General features: G+C 40.1%; 1 protein-coding gene and 1 long non-coding RNA gene across 5 annotated transcripts in view; one reads left to right on the top strand and one right to left on the bottom strand.

Annotated features, from left to right (window-relative positions):
• GNAS (GNAS complex locus) overlaps positions 1-5,313 on the top strand; it is a 270,305-nt gene extending 264,992 nt beyond the window's left edge. For all 4 annotated transcript variants that reach the window (XM_075901129.1, XM_075901130.1, XM_075901131.1 and 1 more), the window contains 3 exons: positions 259-389; positions 1,285-1,352; positions 2,301-5,313. In XM_075901129.1, coding sequence (XP_075757244.1) covers positions 259-389; positions 1,285-1,352; positions 2,301-2,447 — 346 coding nt within the window. In that variant the 3' untranslated portion in view covers positions 2,448-5,313. The remainder of the gene's footprint in view (positions 1-258; positions 390-1,284; positions 1,353-2,300) is intronic.
• Positions 5,314-11,710: 6,397 nt separating this feature from the next.
• On the bottom strand, positions 11,711-22,668 carry LOC142818845 (uncharacterized). The gene is made up of 3 exons (XR_012896503.1): positions 19,488-22,668; positions 14,062-14,105; positions 11,711-13,221 (listed from the first exon to the last, which is right to left on the bottom strand). It is a non-coding gene; the product is annotated as an uncharacterized LOC142818845 (long non-coding RNA).
• Positions 22,669-22,806: the final 138 nt, after the last annotated feature.

Here is a 22,806-nt window from a genome sequence, read left to right as displayed (position 1 = left end):
CTGAATCTGTTATAGCACAGAATATGAATATAGCCTCTAAAGTATTTCTTTTCAATCTTGTTTCATTTGTGGATCCCTAAAAAATTTCAAATGGTCATGCAGATCCCTTTGAAAATCTTAGCCATAGTCTGTGGACTTCTACGGGTTGAAACCACTTCTCTGAACTGTAGTTCATTGTTTGCGGCAGGAGTGAGGGGTGTTATTGATGTTTAAACTCAGCCATACATTCTGACACTGTTTGGCTTCCATTTTTTTTAGGTGGCTACGGACCATTTCAGTAATTCTTTTCCTAAATAAACAGGATTTGCTAGCAGAGAAAGTTTTGGCAGGGAAATCTAAAATTGAAGATTACTTTCCAGAATTTGCTCGCTATACTACACCAGATGATGGTAAGAACATTATTCTCCTCTTTGATGATACAGGTTTATTAAAAGTATCACTACCTTGGGCTACAGTATATGTTAATTGTATTTATGGGAAGTTGCAGATAAACTTTAAAGCAAGCACATTTCCAAAGCTGAAAGAATGTTCAGTACCTTTCAGACAAATGTTAATGTTAAATATTTCTTCAATTACTATTAAAACACATTATCTGTTGGACATACACAGAGGAATTTCAGCATGCTATCATTTTACTAGCCACTTTGTTTGTGGACTCCACCACAGCCTCAATACAGTGGCAGCGTGCAGCTTTGAGATGAAGTATTCCATGGGAAAATCCTTGGTGTTCCTAGCAGAAATGGAGGTTCATTTTGTCCATTATCTCCAGAAGAGAAGGTAGCAAAAAGTCAGAATAACTAAGTGGGGTCAGTAAGAAATGTTTCATTTTTTAAAAAAGACTCTTAAGAAAGTTTCCATCTCACATTCATTTTATAATAACCAATTAATAGAACTGTTACAAATTCATTCTCTTTAACAACCCCTTCATCTGCAGCCAGAGTAGTACAATCCAGCCAAGTCAATGGTATTCGGGATCATGTGGTGATGGAGGTTACCTGTAAGCGCCTTACTAGTGTAAATATGAGTTCTGTATTTCCTTAAATTGTGACACATTCCAGACATTATGGACGCCATCACATTTTCTTGTTTTCCTTAAGTCTTATTGTTTTAGATAAAATATTACAGTTCTTGTCTCTTAATATATGTTAAGAACATTTTCTATTGCATTTGAGCAGAAAACAACAATTATTTTGTAAAGTTGATGGTCAGTAGGTAAGTTATTTTCAGATTTATTACTATGAAATGCCCACGTTAACAAGTGCTTATTGTATTATTATTAACTAGCAACACCAGAGCCTGGTGAGGATCCCAGAGTTACAAGGGCCAAGTATTTTATTAGAGATGAGTTTCTTGTAAGTATTTTCTATTTTTTTAATATATTTTTTTCTATCGTAAGCTTAACTGTGTTTTAATATTGTAGATCTGTTGGCACACTCTTATATTTAATCTGTGTGTTATGTAGTATACCCACCTAAAGGGTTAAAGGGTGTTGGGGGTTTTTTAGCTACTTTTTTTATATATTTAACAAGATATGGTTAAATTATTCAAATGTTGAGAATTGCTGTAATTATCAAATGGGTGAATTCCTTATCTCACTGTTATAAATAGCAAAAGTCACATTGATTTCAGTGGGAGCCAAGATTTCACCCACTATGCCATTGCTAATGGAAATTGTGGATCAAATCAATACATTATCCACTGAATATTAGTATTTCCCAGTATAGTTCCCATTCATCTCATTAGCCAGCTGATTAATTTTAGTAACCATAGTTTTAAGTGTTAGTATAATAAATACCTGAATTGGGCATCATTACTATTACGGATACTGTGCATCCCATAAAAATGTACTTGTGTACACCAGAACCACAAACTACTGAGAAGACTGTGTGTAGTTTGTAAAGAAGGGCTGAAGATTCACACACTGGCAAAATTCAGTAGTTTGGAGGGGGAAGTTCACTATGTGAGTTGTACGGTCAGTGTTCCCCACCCCATCTGCACATACATTTCCCCACTAACATGAAACCATCTCCAAGGGGTAGCTCTGTTAGTGAATCTGTGAAGTTACTTTAGCTCTATAGTTACGTTTCAGTTCCAAAGTTCCCAAATACTCAATTTTTCCATGTTCAGTTCTGTTCCCCTCAGGTTAAATCCTGAACACCTGATTGCACTGATTTCAGTAGGGTCAAGATTTCACCATAGAAGTTTTATTATGTTTTCACCAGCATTCAGTTGATGCTTGAGAGCATAATTTTTTCCAGTCAATTTTATTTTCACATACTTTCTCTGTTTTATTCCTACAGAGAATCAGCACAGCAAATGGAGATGGAAGGCATTACTGCTATCCTCACTTCACCTGTGCAGTGGATACAGAAAACATCCGGAGGGTTTTCAATGACTGTCGGGACATTATTCAACGGATGCACCTTCGCCAATATGAGTTGTTGTGATGGAGAGCACTTTTTTTCTGTGTTTTGGACTCCTTATTCCTTATTAAAAAAAAGAAAAACAAAAAACAAACAAAAAAAAACCCTTGCCCACATAGGGTGGAAGAGAACTGTTGCAGTCTCCCTCTGATTTGCACCCCTCAACTTTTTCTCCTTGTTGGACAATAGCAGCACTTCTAAGCTTGCTTGTGTCCCCCTCAGACAGTTTGAGATGGCACCTAAAATTTAAAAGCCATTTCCATTGGGGGTGGGGGGCGCTGTCCCTAACACTGTCATTAACTAAATAAATTAATTAAAAGTCCTGAATCTGGAGTACCTGAAAGGATTGGGGATAAAAGTTTAAAAGTAAATAAAAAGAAGTGGGGAGAGAAAACCTTAAGTAATTTAGCACTGTTGTGGGCATAATCATATAACCCATGATCTCAACTTTGTATCCATTCACTGCATCAGACAAAAGAAGGTGCCAAGTCACAGACCAAGTTTGAAGACAGACACTTGAGTTTGGTTCTCTGACTGTAATGTGGCTTTGAACGGAAATACTGACAATTCTACAACAGACCTAGACAGTGCAAAAACTAACTGCTACTTTTCAAAAGGGTATTTTTAAATCCAGTCTTGGTGGTCTTAAGATGACCATGGACATTATGAATTGAACTGCGTATGGCCTGTGATTGCAGAAAGAGTTAACCACACACTGTTTTCAGTTTGTCCACTGATGATCCTGTCTGCTATAAAAATCATTATCCGGACTTTAGTCCTCATGGTCTTTCCCTTCTTTTTCTTCTCCCCTTGCCCTCATTTTTTTTTTTTATTTTACTGCTGGATTATTATTCTTGTACAGACTGTAAAATGTATTATTTTGTACAACTTTATTGAAAAAATAACTTGTAGAAGATCTTTGTGCCTTGATTATGGCTGTACCTGTACAATGAGCTAAGATGTAAGTATGTTTGATTGCGCTGTACAGCTTTGTCAACCCTATCTGCAGCATTAGCTCAAGGTAGGGAAAATTTATCTGTAGTTTAGTTTTTCTGGTTTATAAAAGAAGGAAAAATACTGTTTAGTAAAAAACAAAAAAAAACAAAAAAAAGTACAAATTGTGCAAACTTAACCACTTTAAAAGTGAGGTCTTCAACAAGTGACCAGATGTTGCAGCATCATGCTTTTTAATTTTTAGCTTTAATTCATTTAAATCTCTATCCAAATGCAAAACATGGCTTGTTTCTACATAAACCAAATTTTGCTACAAATTATAAATGTTAGTCTTTGGTCATTCATAGTCCTTTTCGCAAAAGTCAAAAAAAGAAGAAAAACAAACACATGCCAGTCTGGTGACCATCTGTAGACTGGGACAAATACCCCACCAAACTCCGCTATCCTGCCTGGGCATAATATTACAAGAATGAAAAGGTGTACACTGCCCTTGGATTTGGCCACTGAATTCCAGTTTCAAATGACATTTTTATCTCTCTTTTAATAAAGAGATATCTTAGAACCTTTTTATTTTATATTAACTATATAAGTAGCTTAAAGTGAAGATGTGTGGATTTTTTCTTAAACTTGAATAATTTATGCAAATTATATGCTTAGAACAACATGTGGTACAGTAAAGAAAAAGAGCAAAAATCACTGTAGCAATAAGAGAGCATGTAATTTTAGTAACTACTACACTGCTTTATATTTTATACCTAGGTGTTTTATGTCTCTGTGAGTGTGTTACTTTTTCATGTGTCTAAACCTACGTATACAATTTGTACAGAGTCAAAAATTACAGCTGTAATAACACATCTAGAAAAGCGTTAGTATATATTACTCAAATGTCCCTCTCCTCTACTTCCTATCTACTCCCCCAAATCAATCTACTTCTTAATGCAGTGACTTTTTAATAATTACCTCTTTGCCTTTCACACTAGTTTTTTTCCACAAGATGTTAATTTCTTTTTGTGAAGAGGTCCAGTTTAAATTAATGTTAGGGAGTGGTCAGCAATATCTATATGGCTATAGAGGTACCAGATGCCTTTTTAACATTACGAACTGTGACCATTCGGAATTGAGAATTTGTTGTTGTTGCTTTTGTGGCCTCCTTTTAATGAGAAAATTCCCTTCTCCATTTGCACACATCTAGAAAGCAAGGTCTTAGTGTTGGTAATATCTCATTCACCATCTGATTCAAAATTACTAGTGATCTTTTAGGAGACGCTAAATCGTTTTGGAACTCTGGCCACAGTTGCTAATCAGATTTGAAAAACCAGTCTGTCCAGTTCAAAAGTTTGGAAAGCTGCCATCTGGGCCTTGTGAATCCATAGAAGAGCCTAACCTAAAATAGCCCTCACATTTTTAGATTGGAATTAGTACCTGTAGGTTAAAGATTGGGGTTTCAATAGGTGGGACGCAAAAAGAAAATAAAACATGAGCCTTAATTTTTATTACAGGAGCCAAAACCTTTGTTTTTAGTGCCAACCCTTATCTTAAGCCTGGGGGAGTTGGTGGAAGCACCAAATTTATATACAAGGGACAAACATCTAATGGTAAGGAAGAACCTCTGAACTGAAAGCACCTCCTTTGACAAAGATTTTTTTATTTTTAAAACTCTTGACAGTGACAAGACTACACAAGCATGTAACAAAGAAGAAATCTATAAGACAATACCATTTTAAGAAACTTTCCTATAAAGCTTTATATGAATGGAACTGTTTAGGAAATGCTTTTTATTGAGAGAGAGAGAGGGAGGGAGGGGCAATGTATTGAAAAAGTCAGGTTTCACATGTATGGAGTGTGTTTGTGTCTTTAATGTCTCGGTATTGCCTTTGTTACTTTCTTTAGTAGTCCATGCAGTTTGGTGGCCTGGTAAATGCAAGTCTTATTTTTAGCAGCTTTTCTTTGTTTTTATTTTTAATACAAAACCATAAAGCTTTAGCACTTGCTATTTAATTAGTAACTGTGTTTTCTTCTATCTCTAATTTAGTAGTCATAATTTGCAGTTATTTTAACCATTCCAATCTACTGTTTTCTTCTATTTTCTTACTTTTGTCATTTTTCACTCCCATTCCCGCACTCATTTATTTTAATTTCAAACATAATTGAGGACTTTTCCCTTTTGTCTCATTCATGTTTGGGAATTTCTGACCTTACATCTGAGATTTTACTCAGTCTACTCAGTGTTCTTTGTGATGCTGAAGTGTAAGATACCTGCAAATGTAAACACTACCACTTCTATTAATAAAAACAAATAGAGTGTTTTAGGGGCACATTTGCATCACTATAGTTAAGGTTGTGTCAGTATTTCCATTATAAACCCATAGGGGGAGTCTATACCTTGGCACCAGATTGCCTAGAGCTAAATCTTGCCATATAAGGCTTCTGCTCAAGCATGATTTGGAGGGTTGCTTTTTAAACCATTTCCAACACAAACTTTGGTTCTGTTTTAAATTATATAACTGTTTTGTTGGCCAGGGTTTGATTTTAAAAAAATATTGGTTCAGGATATTTTTGGCACTTGTATAACTCAAAAACGGTTTTGATTTAAAACATAACCTTTGGCAAGTCAGTAATCTACCATATGATCTGATCACTTTGGGTATTTTGTAAAAATGATGATAATAAATTGTAGCAGTGTCGTGGTTTCAAAATCAGCTACTGTGCATTTGCAGTAACTTATTTCATTGCAGGATTCTTAACAATGTGGACTTAGTGTGCTTGTTCAGCAGCCAGTGATAGTCATGTCTCCAGAGATGCTTTCTATGGTTTAAGGGAAATACTCCGTAAACTGTAGAGGATTTACTCTGTAAACCCAGATAGCTCACACAACATCAAAAATGACCTTTTAAAATGGAGGGACACATCCTGGCCTGATAGAAGGTAAACATGGGTCTTTTTTTTTCTTTTTTTTTTTTTAAACCACTCACTTCATCGGGCCAAGGTTTTACCCAGTATGTGTGAATGGAGACTTAACTTGAGGAACTGGACCTAATTCCTATTGTCTCATACTGCACAGTGTTGGTACAGGCAGCAGAATAATTTTTAACCAATAAATCTATGCATAGGTTTATTATCTATTTATAGGCTTTTCTGTGGTGCTCCTCACTGTAGAATCTGTGCACCTTATAACCATAAACATTCCTGTGGAGTGGGAAGTTTGCATCAAATCCCCATTTTGCAAATGGGAAAATTAGGTACAGAGAAATTCAGTGATTTACCTAAACCACACAAGAAGTTGGTTGCAAATTTGGGGCTAAAACCCAGGTCATCTGAGTCCCAGTCCAGTGCCTTAACAATGAAAATCATTGGTTACTGGTGCTATATAAATGCTGAGGGTAGATAATTACAAGCTATCAAATAATACAACTTACGTTGAAAGAGAAAACTCTCTCTATGCCTTTGCATACAGTCATGTGTTTTCCATGTTGGCAGTCTTAGCACTGAATCCTTTTTCCTATGACATCAACAACAAAACTCCTGTTAACTTTAAAAAGGCAGGATCAGGCACATCTAGGGTACATCTATACTGCATGCTTATTTTGGAATAAGCTATTTTGGAAGATATATTTGGAAATAGCTTATTTCAAAATAGAGCATCCACACTACAAGGAAGCCTCAAAATTAGTCTCAGGCAGGTTCCCCTAATGTGGATGGGCTCTCTCGATGTAGAGCCCCAGGAAGCACTGGAGATAAATTACTTAAAATGGCTCTGATGAGATATTTTGAAATAGCAGCAGTGAAGTGTCCACACTGCAGCTATTTCAGAAGAGGAGTTATTCCTCGTGGAATGAGGTTTACGGAAGTCAGAATAAGTTGCCTGTTATTTCAATATTATTTCAAAATAATGGAATTGCTGTGTAGACACTAGCATTGTTATTTCAGAATAACACTAGTTATTAATAACACTAGTTATTCTGAAATAACAGTGCAGTATAGACGCACCCTTAGAGAAGCACCAGTGGTAGCGGAGGGTATTCAGCAATTTACAAAACCAGATCACTGTTCCTTTATGATGTATACGGTGTTTATACCACCATGAAAAATATTTTTTGGCAAAATCTTCATTCACAAAGGAGTCTCTCTTCTTCAGCAGACTGTGTCTGAAAGTTCAGCATAGGGGGAAGAACCACCTTCTGCTTTAACAAGCTTAGAAAAGTGTTTGAAAATAAAATAAGCTACAAAGGAGATTTCTGAACCTTGGCTGGTAAAACCTCTGACATCAAAAAAGACCTCATTTGGAGATTGGCAAGGTGGGAGTTCCATCAAAACATATAGAATACGTTTCAATCATAAATTAATATTGGTGGAACTGTCAAAAAAAAGTTAACCAGTTTGTTTAAATATTAAGCATGAAAGTTGGAATTTCATTTATGTCAGTATTGAAGCAAGATAGGAACTCCTTTTAGAGTATCATTCTGTCAGTGTCGCAAAACTGTCAGTAAATGGCAGCCATCAGTATTGGGCTCATAATAACCATTGTACATAATTGTATATTCAGTGACATTTCTTTATTAATGGTGACAACTTTTCATCCCATCTACTTTTTAATGTGCTGAGCAAAGCTGAAAAGAATCTTGGGGATGTAGTGGTTCGCAAATGGAATAGGAGCCAGCACTCTCATGCAGTGGTGAAAAATGGTAATATCATTCTGGGATGTATTAACAGGAGTGGTGTATGTAAGCCATGGGACATAATTGTCCCCTTCTATTCAGTACTTGTGCGACCTCAACTGGTTACTGTGTCTAGCTTTAGGCACCATACTTTCAGAAATTTGTAGACAAATTGGAGAGAGTCCAGAGGAGAGCTGCAAAAATGATAAGTTTAGAAAACCTGAATTATGAGAAAAGGTTGAAAAAATATGAAAAGAGATGACTGGGGGTAAACCTGGTATAGTCGACTTCTACTATGTTACAGGTTTTTACAAAGAAGTCTGTAATCAATTGTCCTCGTCCACCAAGGGAAGCAAAAGAAGTCATGGGCTTAATCTGCAGCAAGTGTGATTTAAATTAGATATTAGGAAATGCTTAACTATAAGGATAGGTAAGTGTGAAATCCCATCATGGAAGGCTTTTAAGCACAGGTGAGACAACAACTGTCTAGTTAGTCAAGGATTCCTTGGTCTCTTGGGTAAGGAATGAAGTGCCCTACACCTCCCTCTTGAGGCTGAGGCCATGCCTCCACTCGCTGTTGTCAGTGCCTCACACTACCATGGCACCAGCCATGGCAGGGGAAATGGTGTGAACTCGGTTGGTGCCCCAGGAGAGAGGGGGGCCTGAAACCTCAGCCAGGGTCAAGATTTCAGTCCCATCTGGAACCAGGGTAGAACTTTTGCTTGCTGGAGCTACAGGTCTGGAGCCCTTCCTCTGTTCTGCCTTTTTCCTTGTGGCCCTACCCCCTACTTTCATCCTTGTCCCTCCACTGTAAACCCAGAAAAGCTGATTAGGCATGAGCACTCCTCTGGGGCCAATAGCTGTAACAGCGGTTTGAATTGCCAGGCCTCAGGGCAGGTGCCTCCTTTGTCACCCCACCCCACTCTTCTCTTTCTCTGTCCCCTGTTGGCAGGCCTGAATGCGGTAATTTCCACTGCTCCTCTTCCCACCTCCCCAGATAGTGCAAGGTTTGAGAAGTTTTAGATTTCATTACAGGCCACCCGTGTTAGGTCCTGCCTCAGCAGCAGGTAGCTGAACTAGATGACACCTTGAGGTGCCTTCCAGCAGTACAGTTTTGTGATTCTAAACCAGGCGCAGTTTAGAGCATTATTCTTCAAAAAGTGACATTGTGGGGCTCTGTTCATGTTTATCACTGATTTCTGCCTCACGTGCTTGATAGGAAAAATGCCCTTTTATTTGTCTGCAAGCTCTCTGCAAATTTGGCCAGCTGAGTTCTTTCTCACTGCATCATCACCGGTAACAAAACTTCAGTGACACTGATGTGATGCACGGAGATGTAATTGTTTGAAACTTGGCTAACAATTATCTTGATGAGGAACAAGATAAAACAGAATTCACAGCTCATTCTGGTTCTGCATTGCTGGTATGAAAAGCAGCAAAAATTTACTTAAGTTAATAATGTCTGAAAACATGCCCTAGAATACACCCATCTGTTGAGTAAGAAGAGATGCCATCTTTATGTAGTCACTTACAAAATAGAGCTAACTACACTCTAAAGCTGGAACAAATGCAAAGAATGTCAGAAGTTAAGACCTGAACATCTCTCTTCTCCTTCCTTAACTCTGATTTTTTTCATTCGAAATGCCCTGTAATAACTATCTTGTGCTAATGTCAAATCTCTGCAATACTTCATCCAGGCGTGAATAAGGACAGACTGAGAGCAGGCTTAGGACTGAGGTGGTGGTATTTGGAATTCATTTGGTTTTGCTGATTTGTTACACAATCAAAATAATGTTTGTGGGGCGATGACTTTCCTTTCACTATAAAACATGAAGTCCAATATTTTTCTCTTTTGTAATTGTCCCATTCTTGGTACAGTGTGTACTATTTGTATCATTCTTAGAAGAAATGTGCCAGGGTGAAGGTGAGGAGCAGACAAAGAACAGTTTGTCCCACTGGGATCCTAAGCATCACATCAGTCACGTGAATGCAGTATTGAGAGCCATTTGGAAAACAATTCCATTCAAGTTCATTTTTACTCTGATAACATTCCCATGTTTGCCATCTTAAGGGGAGTTTCCATGGGAGGGAGTAGTAAAAACTAATAGTCCAAGGGGTGGAGGGGGGGGACAAATGGAAGACACCTTCAACCTTTTATAAACGTAGAACTTCATGAAACAATACAGGTATTTTGGGACGAGTTGATGATTTTCAGTAGTCATAATCTGAGCTTTGTTTGCTTGAAAGCAGCATCTCAAAAGGGAGTATAAGGAATAGATTCTATGAGAGGCTCTGGCACTTGCCCTGATTTCCATTCCCAGAGGTGAGAACAGCGCTGGGCTGCAAAGTTCTCTATGTAACAAGCTCTGTAAAGCCAGTACTCATCCACATTATAGCAGGGATTAGCAACATCCGGCATGCATTCCATAAGTGGCACTCAAGATGATTTTCAGCGGTACATGTAATGAATGGGCTCCTTGCTCCCCTGCCACTGCAATGAGGAACCTGTGCTGGTGATCCAGCATCACGCCCCCCGCAAAATTGGAGCCAGCACCAGCTTCCTGCCGGAGGAGGGAGCAAGGAGGATCCCGCTTATTGAGCGTGCCCTGTGGACATGAGACTGAGCTGCGGGGGAAGACTAGGCACGTTCGTGCACCGCCGGGTAACAGCATTATGTGTGCGTTGTCTCCACTTGCTGAAGCGGAAATGATACGTGTCAACTGAGCCACCCCTCACGGCAATTTGGCCCTATCCCTTTCTCCACCTGGGATGGTGACTTCATGGCATATTCCTGGCTATGTCTCAGTCCCTGGGATGGGAGCTAATCGCAGCCGGGGAGGGGAGGGTGGAGAAGGAGGCGTGCACATGCACTGAAGGCCAAAGTCTGGCAGCTCGGGTTCATTTGGAAAGCTCCGAGGTTCCATGCCAGTTCTGGCTTGCGGTGAAGTGCGTGCTGCTCTGCCCCTCCCCCTGGGGAAAGTCAGAGCGGAGACCAAGTGGGGCACGTGGTGGAGAGAGCCCCTTCCCCACTCCCAGGAGAGTGGTGCGGCTCAGGGCAGGAGGGTTAAATATTGGCACACCACTTTGGAAAGGTTACCAACCTCTACACTATAGCATGTTAATAACATATCTGTGCCTAAAGATCTATTGCAGCCAGATTGTCTGGTTCAATACTGTACCTCTACTCTGCTCTTGGAAATACCACTGGGTTGTGCTTTTCACAGCTGCTGTGAAAGACACCAGGAGACAGCCCCATGAAGGAAAAACAAAACTGAAGAAAATAAGATAAATCGTGTTAATACTCTTCTCAAGGATAAAAAAACAATTGGAGGATTTTTTCATTAGCGTCAGTGTCTCAAGTTTGGGTCATTATAAAACTTTTCTGAGGTAATTGGGGGGCTATTTAATTTTAAAAATTAGGCTGCCCTAAACTAAGGAACATGACTGAAAAACAAAGTATCTAAGTTACAAGAGAAACAAACAAGCTTTTATGTAATGTGTAAAAAGCATTCTTAATGCACATTGTGTAACACACAGAGATGGATTGGTGCTTGCTTTAGGTATTAGATAACATGCTTTTGCTATGGTTATGTCTACACTTAGGGGTTTTTCCAGGATACTAGAGGTCCAGGGAATGCATCTGCCCATCTGCCTTTTTTTTTTTTTTTTTTTTTTTTTTTTTTTTTGCGGAAGAGCAGACATGCTCTTTTGAAAGCCCCGTCTTCCTCCTCCCACAAGGAAAAAGGACTCTTCCAAAAGAGGAGGCTTTTCTGAAATTTGGCCCAGTGTAGACGGGCCAAATTTTGGAAAACCCTCTTCTGAAAAAACTATCGAAAAAAGGTACACACATTGCAGAGCACAATTTGTGTACCTTTTCCCGCTAGATCATTGTAGTGTAGACATAGCCTATAAGTCCCATCTAAAAGGTACCTAGTGTTTTGTGAGGTTCAGCTATTTAGTAATTTACAGTATATAAAAATAGTTTAGCTAAGTATTTTTAAAAGGTATTATAATCTTGCTTCCTCTGAGAGGTGGCAACACATGCTCTCCTCCCTCATTTTTTTGTTTTGTCCTTAAAGTATTTCTCAGTCACCTAGAACATTGTCTTCATGTTGCAGTGTCTAGAATAACAAACTGTTACCCTTCAGTTGTGAATCTCAAGGTCAAAAAAGTGCTAGTTCTTCCTCTTGGAAGGCAAGATTTACTTCAGCCACATCTCATTAGCCTAACTTGATGCTGCTATATTTTCTTAGTGCATTTGAAAGCTGTTAGAATCTTATCTCTATTTGAATGTATTGACTGGATCTTAAGGGCTCCACTGATTACTGAAATACTAGCTTCTAAATGAATTTAGTGAAAGGAGAGGGCAGTGGTAATTAGGTTAGATGAAGCAATTCCAGGGTGGAATATTTGAAAATACATAAATGGAAGACAAACCTTTGGTATGAAATCAACTCTTCTCCTTGGTGTTTGTTTTTTGTTTTCTTTTTATTTGCTTGATAAGCTATAGTTTGCAAAAATATTTCCCATTCTTATATAAAGTCAGACCGGTCATATTCAGCTCACTTATACAGTATTTAGCACTTGTCTAGTGCTTTACAGACACTAATCCTCAAAAATTCCCAATGAGATAGGAAGTCAGGTTAAGTAATTTACCCAAGACCTCCCAGCTTTGATTACAGGAGTTAAATTAAAACTCAGGCATTTTACAATCCACCACCCACAGACCTCTGGACCATGCTGGCCTCACATATGAAAGAAAGGTAGTGTAAATAACTGTGCAATTAAGGGGGACATACTGATTATTTATTTACCGGAAAATTAAATTGTTTAGGACATTCAGGTAAATTTAAGTGCATTCATTATAATGCAACATTAAAGGCTTCATTGAAACCTTGAAAAACACCAGTGCATATGGGAAAGTACAATAACTCCAAAGGGACATCAACATTGTTTCTATTTAGAGTTGTAAAAGCATAGTTTGCAAATTGCAAGTTCTGGTAAATTCACAATATTTGGTAACAATTTAACTGATACATTGAAGCTGTCTTTCTTATCTGTCTTTGCCTGCTGTTTATTGGCCTCCAAGGGGTGGGGGCAATTAGTCTGGAGATCGTGCTTTTTCTGCAAAGGGTCATTGAGCTAAAATTTGACTTTGGTTCAGTCTCTAGTTTTCCTCTCCGGGAAAGCTGGAAGTAAATGTTTGAGTATTGTTCAGTCTTATATATAAAAAGGTGAAAATTCATTTTCTGTTACTGTAAGCAAAATAAAGAAATACAAATATATAAAGAGTTAAAAACTTCTTTTAATTTAAGAGCCAGTCACTGAAAGCACTCATTAGTTATTCTTAATATTGGCTCTAGTGATGGCATTTGCTGCTGTGGACCATTGAATCCTCCTGCACTGCCTAGGCAATAAGTTAGGTATTGTAGCATGACTAATTGTGATTCCTACAGCTGACAGCAGTCCTAATCATTGCCACTGGGTGAATTCTCACTGGGAATTCTTATGGGAGCTACAAACACAGGGTGGTGACTGTGAAGCTCTAAAAGCATAACAGACCTATCCACTGGCCTAAATCCTACTGAAGAGGTGCACACGTCTGGGACCTCGAAATATTTGACAGAGGAGGCAGGTTGGAGGAGAAAGGACTAGAATTCCCACATATGCACAGACCTCTGAGATCTGCTGTGCAAAGCCCCTTTATTTGGGCTTCCTATAGAGAACCAAAATGTGCTCCTAAACTTAGTTTGTGAACTATAAGTTATTCCTTCCTTCAAGATATGAGCCAGTGCTGCCGTGTATAGAATTTAGTGACGATTTATTTACTTTGCTATAATTTACACTGATGTCTTCATTGTCTCCAAACCCCTCTGTATTATTACTCCTGTTCATTGCATCATTTCTGTAACTATGCTGTAAGCTCTCTGGGACATTGGCCATATCTTTCTCTATTACAAAATTCCCAAGACACTCAGGTGCTATAAAATAATAAACATCAGAATTGCAGACCCACTGCCATCACAGACCTTGTCATCTTCCAACAGTAAGACACACTTCTTTAACCTGCCTTCTGTAACAAAAACAGAGCAGTATGCACATTTAATAAAAAGCACAAAACTGTACTACACACACAGTTCTCCTGGGGAGAGGATGAGGCAATGAAGCATTTGTGACACATTAAGTAATGTCTCTTATTGCACTACTGGACAATGCTCAGATGTTTGTATAAAACCCTAGCACAATGGGGCCCTTCTTCCTGTCTGGGGCTTCTAGCTGTTATGGTAATACAAATAATAGCATGGTGACAAAGATGGCCTAAGAATCTATTAGAATACAATAGCACAGCAGAAAGAATGGATTCCATTCTGATGTGTGCATTACTAACTATATTTGTTAACCAACTTCTAGCAGATTACAATTGTGTCCTCTGTAGACAAAGAAATTGCATAAGTGTAACTAAGAGCAGAATTTGGCCTGTAAAACTTTATTTATTGGAAATAACTTTTTGCGCCACATGGATTAACCTGTATACTTCGTTGTCACCGGAAGCCAATAGATTGGTAGAATTGATAAAGGGTCTCCAAACTTCCTCTTCCCAGTGAAAGGATTGCAAAATTTTAACTGAATTCCAGTGTTTGCAGCTGACTAACAACAACAAAAATAATTATCATAACTGCTACATATTTGAATGGGAAAACTTCTTGGGTATTTCTACGCAGCAGCGTTATTGCAGAATAACCAATGTTATTCTGAAATAACAAAGAGCTTGTCTATACTGCAAGCCATTATTTCAAAATAATGGTGAGCTGGAGGACTTCTTATATGGACTCCTGTAACCCTCATTTTACGAGGAGGAAGGGAAGCTGAAGGATGAGTGTTCTTCCTTCGACTTCCTGATGTATAGACAGTGCCAAAAGCCGAATTAAGTTGTTTCGACTTGAGCTATGTCAATTGCGTAGCTTAAGTTGTGTAGCTTAATTCGACTTTTTCTCTGCTGTGTAGACATGTCCTTAGTTACAATTCAGGTTCCTATTTGTAATGAGATAGGATTAAAAAAACATCCCTCATGCTTCAAAGCAAATGCCTCTGGTGAGGAAGCGTGAAGAAGAAACTCCCCTTCTCCCCCCGGTAGATTTTATAAGTTTCTTGAACTTTGCCATCTATTACTGGCTACTGCATTGGATGGATAATTGGTCTGCTATAGTGAGACAATTCTTGTCTCTTTATGGTGATGCAAGTGAAGCAAAAAATAACAACTTAACTTTCAGGATTGGCATTTAAAGGAAAACACATTTTTACTAGTATACTGAACTTCTACAGGGAATCAATAAGACCCGCACAGACCTTCTGCCACCATTGTAGTGTCACTTGTCAGAGCACAGTATTTTAAGATGCTTCCACTTTTGGTAATTCTATTCTGTTTGTCTAGTCCAGGGATGGAGAACATTTTTGGGCCAGGGGCCACTGATCCACAGAAAAATCAGTCGGGGGCTGCACACGTGTGAGAAGCCAAAAAAACAAAAACAAAAAAACCCCAACTCTCACTGACATGGCCCCTGACTGAGGAGAAAGACACTCCCCACATTTCCCTTGTACACCAGAGCCTAGTGGGGCCCAGGCTAGTAGATTTATTGTGCTCCAATACCACAGTAGGTGCAGGCTCCCCAATGTTGGGTGGGGGAGCCCTGAGCCTTGGGGGGCCAGATCCAGGCAAGCCAGGGGCCACATCCAGCCCCGGGGCCCGGCAGTTGTGTTGTTTCCAATACCTCTCTACACACTTATCTCCATTTCCTCAATGTTTTTCTGTTTGCATCTCCCCCGATTATTCCATTATATGTAACTCCACCAATTTTCAGCCACTTCCTTCTTGCCTCTATAAACTTATTTATGGAAGTGTCTTTGCTACTAATAAACTAGGCAGAGGGGTTAGTGTATATCACTCCCTCCTTTCACCATCTCCCACTTTCTTCCAGACTCAGCAGGCAACTTTCATCAACACCTTATTCCAAGAAAAACATGGCTCTTGCATTACTGATTTTAGCCATTAATGTATCCTCTGTTCAATATCACAGATGAGGAATACAGGCCAAAATTTAATTTAAACTAATTCTTAAATTTCCATGTCTGCCTAGACTGGGAAGAAATCAAACTTTTGTGCATAACAAGGGGTAAATCCCTTGTATTTTTGCTTGTGTATTTTATAGTGTTGAAGATGCAGTATTTTACATATTAGAGTTCTATAAAATAGTTTGCAATTATTAGTGGGTACAAATATACAAGCATCATGTTGCAAGTCACTGCTGTAGAGAGCATTCTAATGTTAAAGGTTGTATTTGAAATTTATATGGCTTCTATCCAAGCTGTGTATCTACTTGTTCAGTTTATATTCACAGCACATGGATTATGTTGGATATTGATCTGTAGTAATTAAAAAAAGTTAAGCAGCTGCTTATCTTCAATCATTATGTCTAATTTACAGCAGAAAACTTAACATGGAATAAAATGCCAGCCTGGATCTCTTCCAAATATCTATAGAAATGAGCATGTTATTTTGCATGATGCTTTTCAAGCAAGAAACATGATCCACAGTAAAACTCCAGTTAGAAGCCTATGCAAATATTAATATATTTGATCTACGTTTCCTCTGTGAAGTGAAAGGTCTGTAATATTTTAATTGAAATACACTGTATACAGATGACTTTAAGTGCCACAGAAATAACTTGTATCATAACAGCTGTACATTTGTATGGGGAAAACGTCTTAATAACAATGCAGATAAACACCTGGAATTCTCTATTGAATCTAAGAAATAGTTTAATAATACATCATAGATGATAAAGACTAGGACAGTGAAAGGTCATGAGAATACCTTAAAGATGACAAGTCTGCAAAGTGTTTGATAGTTCATACTATATATCCAGGGATCACTTTCCCACCAGCAAAAGGCAGCCTTCTTGTAGCTATTCTGCACCAGGGCTACCTATCTAAATCATTTCTATCCATAAACTCATACTAGTGGTATATAGGCATTGAAGTGGGTTTTTTTCTGGTTGTTTTTCTTTATTCTAGGAGAAACCAACAATCCAATTGAAAGAGGAAAGAGATTTTAAAAAGACAGCTTTGTAATAGCTTCATTTGGAATTTGTACATAGCTCTTAAGTTAGCATGCTTACTTTTGCAAAATGGGCAGCAGATCTCAATCAGAAACGGTCCAGGTGCTGGTCATGTAAAAACCACCTCCCCATTAATGCTGGGATGCTCTATGTTACTCAGAGAGAGGGGAACTCTGGGCATCATCAAGTTCAGGGTGGGCAATAATTTTTCCCCGAGGGCCACTTCAAAAATTTTTGAAGTAGCCCTGGGCCATCCTGGAAGGGGCAGGGCCTAAACAGGAAGGGGCGGGGCTGCTCTGACCATGATTGGTCTGGGAGTGTGGGAGCCCCTTTGTGCCCCTCCTTCCCAATAGGACCCCATGCCCTGGAAGAGGGTTGGCATGCTTCCCCACCCCCAGGCCAATCAGTGCCCGGGTGTGGGGGAGTGCGGTAAGCCTCCTCCTGCCTAAGGTTACCAGGTGTCCACTTTTGAATCGGACAGTCCAGTATTTGAGCTTTCTGTTTGGGAAACAAATTGAGAAAATAGAAATGTTTAGTATTTTCTAAATAAGACTGTGATGTAATGTCAAGTGTGTCTGGTATTTTTGTTGAAACCATCTGGCAACCTTACTTCCGCCCTGCAAGAAGCATGTGACACTTTGAAGTGCTGCATGCTGCTCGCAGCGTGGGGGTAGAGTGGAGAAGGCTTCGTGTGCTTCCCAGCCCCCAAGCCTTAATTGGCCTGGGGGCGGGGGAGCAGCAGGGCCTCTGTGGGCCGGATCCACCCTGCGGAGGCCCTTTTGCCCACCCCAATCAAGATGCTTTTGTGCTTGGTTTTTGTTTTCTGTCTGAATATAGATCAGGTTGGACATTAAAGTCCTAGTGTTTGTTTTCCTTTTTTGTACTGCAAAATCTGCATTTCCTCCATGAATTTATTTTACTGTTTACGCCCTGGCACACCATCTGGATTATAAACGCAACATACAAGTGAACTAATGAAGTGTGAAGGATACATACCCTTTTTGTTACTCTTGGAGGATCTGCCTTTTATCTTTGCCTGGGCTGGAGTAGCTTCATGTCTACTATAGAAATGTCTTATTTCTATATCAAGTCAGCTATTCCATGCAGCTCAAGTATGCCACGTTATCTTGAGATCAGATCAAAACTACTCACATCAGATCCAAAGATGTAATTGCAGTGTTCACCCTTACTTCTTGATCTTGAATAGGGCATTTCTATCTGTGCTAACATATTGCATTGCTGCTTAATACTTGCCTTTATTACCCACAGACTTTCAGCATTCAGGAGTTGGTTACAACAGTGCAAGCTGCTCAGCAGCGGTATTGGTAGCATTCAGAACCTGATTGTTCTACATCTGAATCATCTTCTGCTCAATGTATGGAGTTGCACCAACTAAAATATATGTAGATTGAAAACAAAACTTGGGGTTGATCTATCCATACCATTATCCCAGAAACTAGATACCCTTTACCCACTGCTTATTACCACTCCCATAAGTTGAATTGCTCCAGGTTGTTAACTCCAGTGATTGGATGGGTGCTATGTTCTTCTCAATTCATTGCTGTTAGGTGCCAATTACCACCTGCCTAAATAGAAATGTATCAAAAACTGTGGTTTGAGTATGTTCTTTATTCATAAGAGAGATTTCCATTGACCTAGCTTTCATTGTCACTTTATTCCCCATCTTTTTTCATAAAAATGGTCAGTGTTGCTGTAATAATTGAAATATTACAATTCCACAACACACCCTCATCATTCTGTGTCTCACATATAAAATCTTATACAACTTAAGAAAGGAAGTCAATCTGAACTAAAACAAAGGAACTCTGAATATCCCTCTCACATACTTTCAGTTTTGGTAATACTCATCTCTTTGCCTTACCTAAAGCTAGGTTGTTTTATCAGTTTTCATTCCAGCTTTAGCATTCTTTTCTTTCCCCCTGCCTTTTTATTCCCTTCCTGTTGCAGCTGTTCCAGTATTTTCCTTCACTTTGGGACGACTGTTGGTTTATTTCCTTAGGTTAGCACTACACATCCCATTAGTTTGATTAACTGTTGTACCTTTAGACTCAACCTCAGAGGGCCAAATTCTGGCATGGGCTATATGAGGTTCCAAAAGTCAGCACAAAGATTGATCTGATCTTAGTTTTTGTGTGTAGAGAGGCAATAAATCATCTCCTCAGTGTATATTTAAAGGAACTGTACAGTGAGGCGCTCTGTATTGCTAATAGCAGAACCATCTGAGGGGTCTATTTTCATGGTTGCAGAGTCCCTCTACTGCCTATTTCTATACAGTGATGAGCAATGAAACAGTTGTCAATGATAATTTAGAAGATTACCTGTAGGTTTAAAGTTAACATCAGATTAAACGAATGAGTAGCGTAACTCAGATTTCATAGCTTCTCTGTAGACACAGGAAGGCAATAATTACCACATGATTATCATTTGGAAGTTTTATTCACGACCAGAAAAACTTGAAGTATACCTTTAAAAAAACATGGAAGCACAAAAGAGTCTGATACTGGAACACAGTTCTGTGCATGGCTATAGAATGCATGGGCTCTGGTCCTCTTATGCTTTACCAGGACACATCAGGATCTATCTTTTTACATTTGGAAAGATGTACAGCTTATGCCCATAAGATCATACAAGTAGATGTATTTTGTATAGAGTATGTCCTAAAGTAGAAAAGGAGGGTGAGGGTAATTGCTTATATGCTTATTACTGGCATTCCCATTTCATTTCAACATTTCAAAGAGTGGTAAGAACTGTTGCTACTAACAAACTCACAACTACAGTGTGTGTCTACTCTCCCCGCCCCCCCCCTTGTAACTTGTAACTGATATCTAGCTTTTTGTTTTGCTAATATTATTGGTGTATTCAGCCTTCAATTTCTGCTAGCAACTGTAAGGAGGGATAAATCTCTTAAACAGGAGCAGACATCCACAATTCCCTAAACAAAACAAATGCTAATTATAGAGGCAGTGAATACTGGAACTTTAGAAAAAATAATGAGGAACTTCATATTCAGGAGAGATGCGTCAAAGTACTTTCTTACTCCTTATTAAATACATTGTATCTGGAATTATGGCTTAAATAAAAATGTTTTAACAATTATCAAGAAAAGGAGCAGACCTGTTTACATAGTATACAATAAAGAGAACTCCAAATATATTAAGATACCAGAAATGCAATATAATCCATATTTACAAATAAACCATTTCCATAGGCTTCATCTATAGACCCATTTCTATCCATCTTTCTCTTCTCAAAAATACAGAGAACCTATCTCATAATTTCATATGTGCTTGTTATAAAGAAGACTCAAGAGTCAGTACACACAATACTGGCACTTCTAACTGCACCAGCCTCCTAATGCTAGTAGCATATAAGGACAAATTCTTCAGGGATCCATGGTGTGGAATAGAATGTACACGATGTGCAAAATCATGGAGATAACTTAGGATTTAGTCTCTCCCTTTATTGTGTCTCTGGTGAGGGTGCATCCAAATTTATTTTCCTCCTTATTCATGCACCATCTCCACCCACTATTCTGCTTAGGGAAATCCTTGAAACACAGCCTCTTTGAATAACAGCAGCATACTGGATCACCATCACCTACACAAACAGCTGGTATAGCTTAGGAGAATGGAACAGGGATGTAACTGTGGGACTAGTAGCACTGCCGGGGCTCCTGGCCCATCCAGAGATTGTTAATAACCAATAAGCAACAGCTCCTTGCTGATGCATTTCCCTGTTCCCAGCCTCCCTGGGTTTGCAGGGCAGGAGGAGAGTCCGTGACTCCATGTTGGCTCCCACAGCTGCCAGCATGGCTTTCCTCAAACCAGCTTCGGTTGGGGAAGCTGCAGCCTGGCCGTGGTAAGAGCTATGTTGGCAGTTGTGAGTGTGTGGAATCACAGACCCTCCATCTGTCCCAGGTGGGTGAGGACATAGACCAGAGGCAGCTCAGGCTCCCTGCACAACTGGCAGGTGGTGGGTCAATCGTGGCTCCCCACAGCGTGGGCTGCAGCTCCAAGACCCCACTCCTCCAGCTGGAGCAAGGTTGGGGAAACCTGTGTGGGCAGGATACAGGGAGACCTTCCTTGGTGGGGGCCTGTAACACAGGCAGTGGACCTGCCTTGGACTGGAGTTTCTGGGGGGCTGCAGCTGTTGCTTGTGCCGCCTGCCCACCTGGCACTCGGGGGCAATGCTGCCTGCACAGCATCCCAGGGTTGGGGGAGCACTCAAGCAGCCTTGGGCTGATGGGAGACTCTCTGGCTCTGATGAGAGAAGGGGGTGGGCCAGCCTGGGGCTAGCATCCCCAAGCCTTTGGTTCACCATGCACCCATGTTGAGCACCTCCTGGGCACTGAGGTGTGCTAAGTCTCTTGAAGAAGTGGGCTCACGGTTGATCTTTCAAACTTACTCTCTCGACATTCACAAACCTGCTGTTTATTAACCTGTGGCTTGGTGTCATCAAACCCCACATATAGGCTTGGAAGGATGTGATTATCATGAGTGAACGTTGATAAACATCAATTTCACTGCACACACACAAACCCAACTGAAAATATTTCCCTTAGTGATCATCAACTTTTATGAGTAGGAACTAGTGTTCCCTAAAATCTATGTAGCTCAGGAGAGATTCAAATGTCACCCAACTGATTAGCAGGGCGCCCACGGCCAGGTTTTTTGTTTCTAATTGTGGTGTACATTCACACGTGCCTCAGTACACATAAAAATTTATGGCCCATGGACAGAAAAGATTAGAGGAAACATTGAAAGACAAAGGGTACGTCTACACTGCAACACTATTTCAAAATAACTAGTGCTATTCTGAAATAACTGATTCCGCATCTACGTAGCAGGCAGTTATTTCGAAAGTGCTAAAATACTGTCAGGCTGGAGGACTTCTTACTCAGACTCCTGTAACACTCATCGTACGAGGAATAAGGGAAGTCAGAGGAAGAGTGCTCTATTTCCAAATAAGTGATTAATAGATGCTCCCTATTTCAAAATAAGATAGCAATTGACATAGCACAATTTGCTTATTTCAACTTAAGCCCTGCAGTGTAGATGCACCCAAAAAAGTAAGAAAAATGCTGCTTGTGAGCACTCACTCGATCGAAACCTATTTACCTTGTACATTTGGACACGTCGCCTTGACCCTTTAACTGTGAAAATGCGTCAATAAAAACTGAGGGTGGATGAGGGGTTAAACCCCATAGTTCTGCTCCATTGTGAAAATACAACTAGAGGAAGATGGGTAATGGTTACACATCCGGCCTACCCGTGTCTACGAACCCCTGAATCCTGCCGTGCGCCAGGCTCACGTCCGTGCCGCCGCGGGGTCTGCCCCGCACCGCAGGGGGGGGCTGCCCGGACCAGAGCGCACAGGCCGAGGCGCCTGCGAGCAGCCGTGTGGGGGCAGCTTTCTAGAGCACCGAGGGTCCGCGCGCAACATCAGCCTTCCCGCGCCAGGAGCGCGAGGCCCAGCCCCTCCCCCGCTGTGCTCCACGGCAGCGGACGCGCTTCACGCGCGGCGACCGTTGAGCGGCGCCAGTTCTGTGGCTCCCTCCCCAGTCCCTACGGCCACGCGGGCTAGCCCCGCCCCTCTTCCCGGCGCGCGCGGAGCGGCCAGGCCTCCTCAGCTTCCTCT

The sequence above is a fragment of the Pelodiscus sinensis genome, chromosome 18 (assembly GCF_049634645.1).
Source record: "Pelodiscus sinensis isolate JC-2024 chromosome 18, ASM4963464v1, whole genome shotgun sequence".
NCBI lineage: Eukaryota > Metazoa > Chordata > Testudines > Trionychidae > Pelodiscus > Pelodiscus sinensis.
This window is presented reverse-complemented; position numbering and strand designations above follow the sequence as displayed.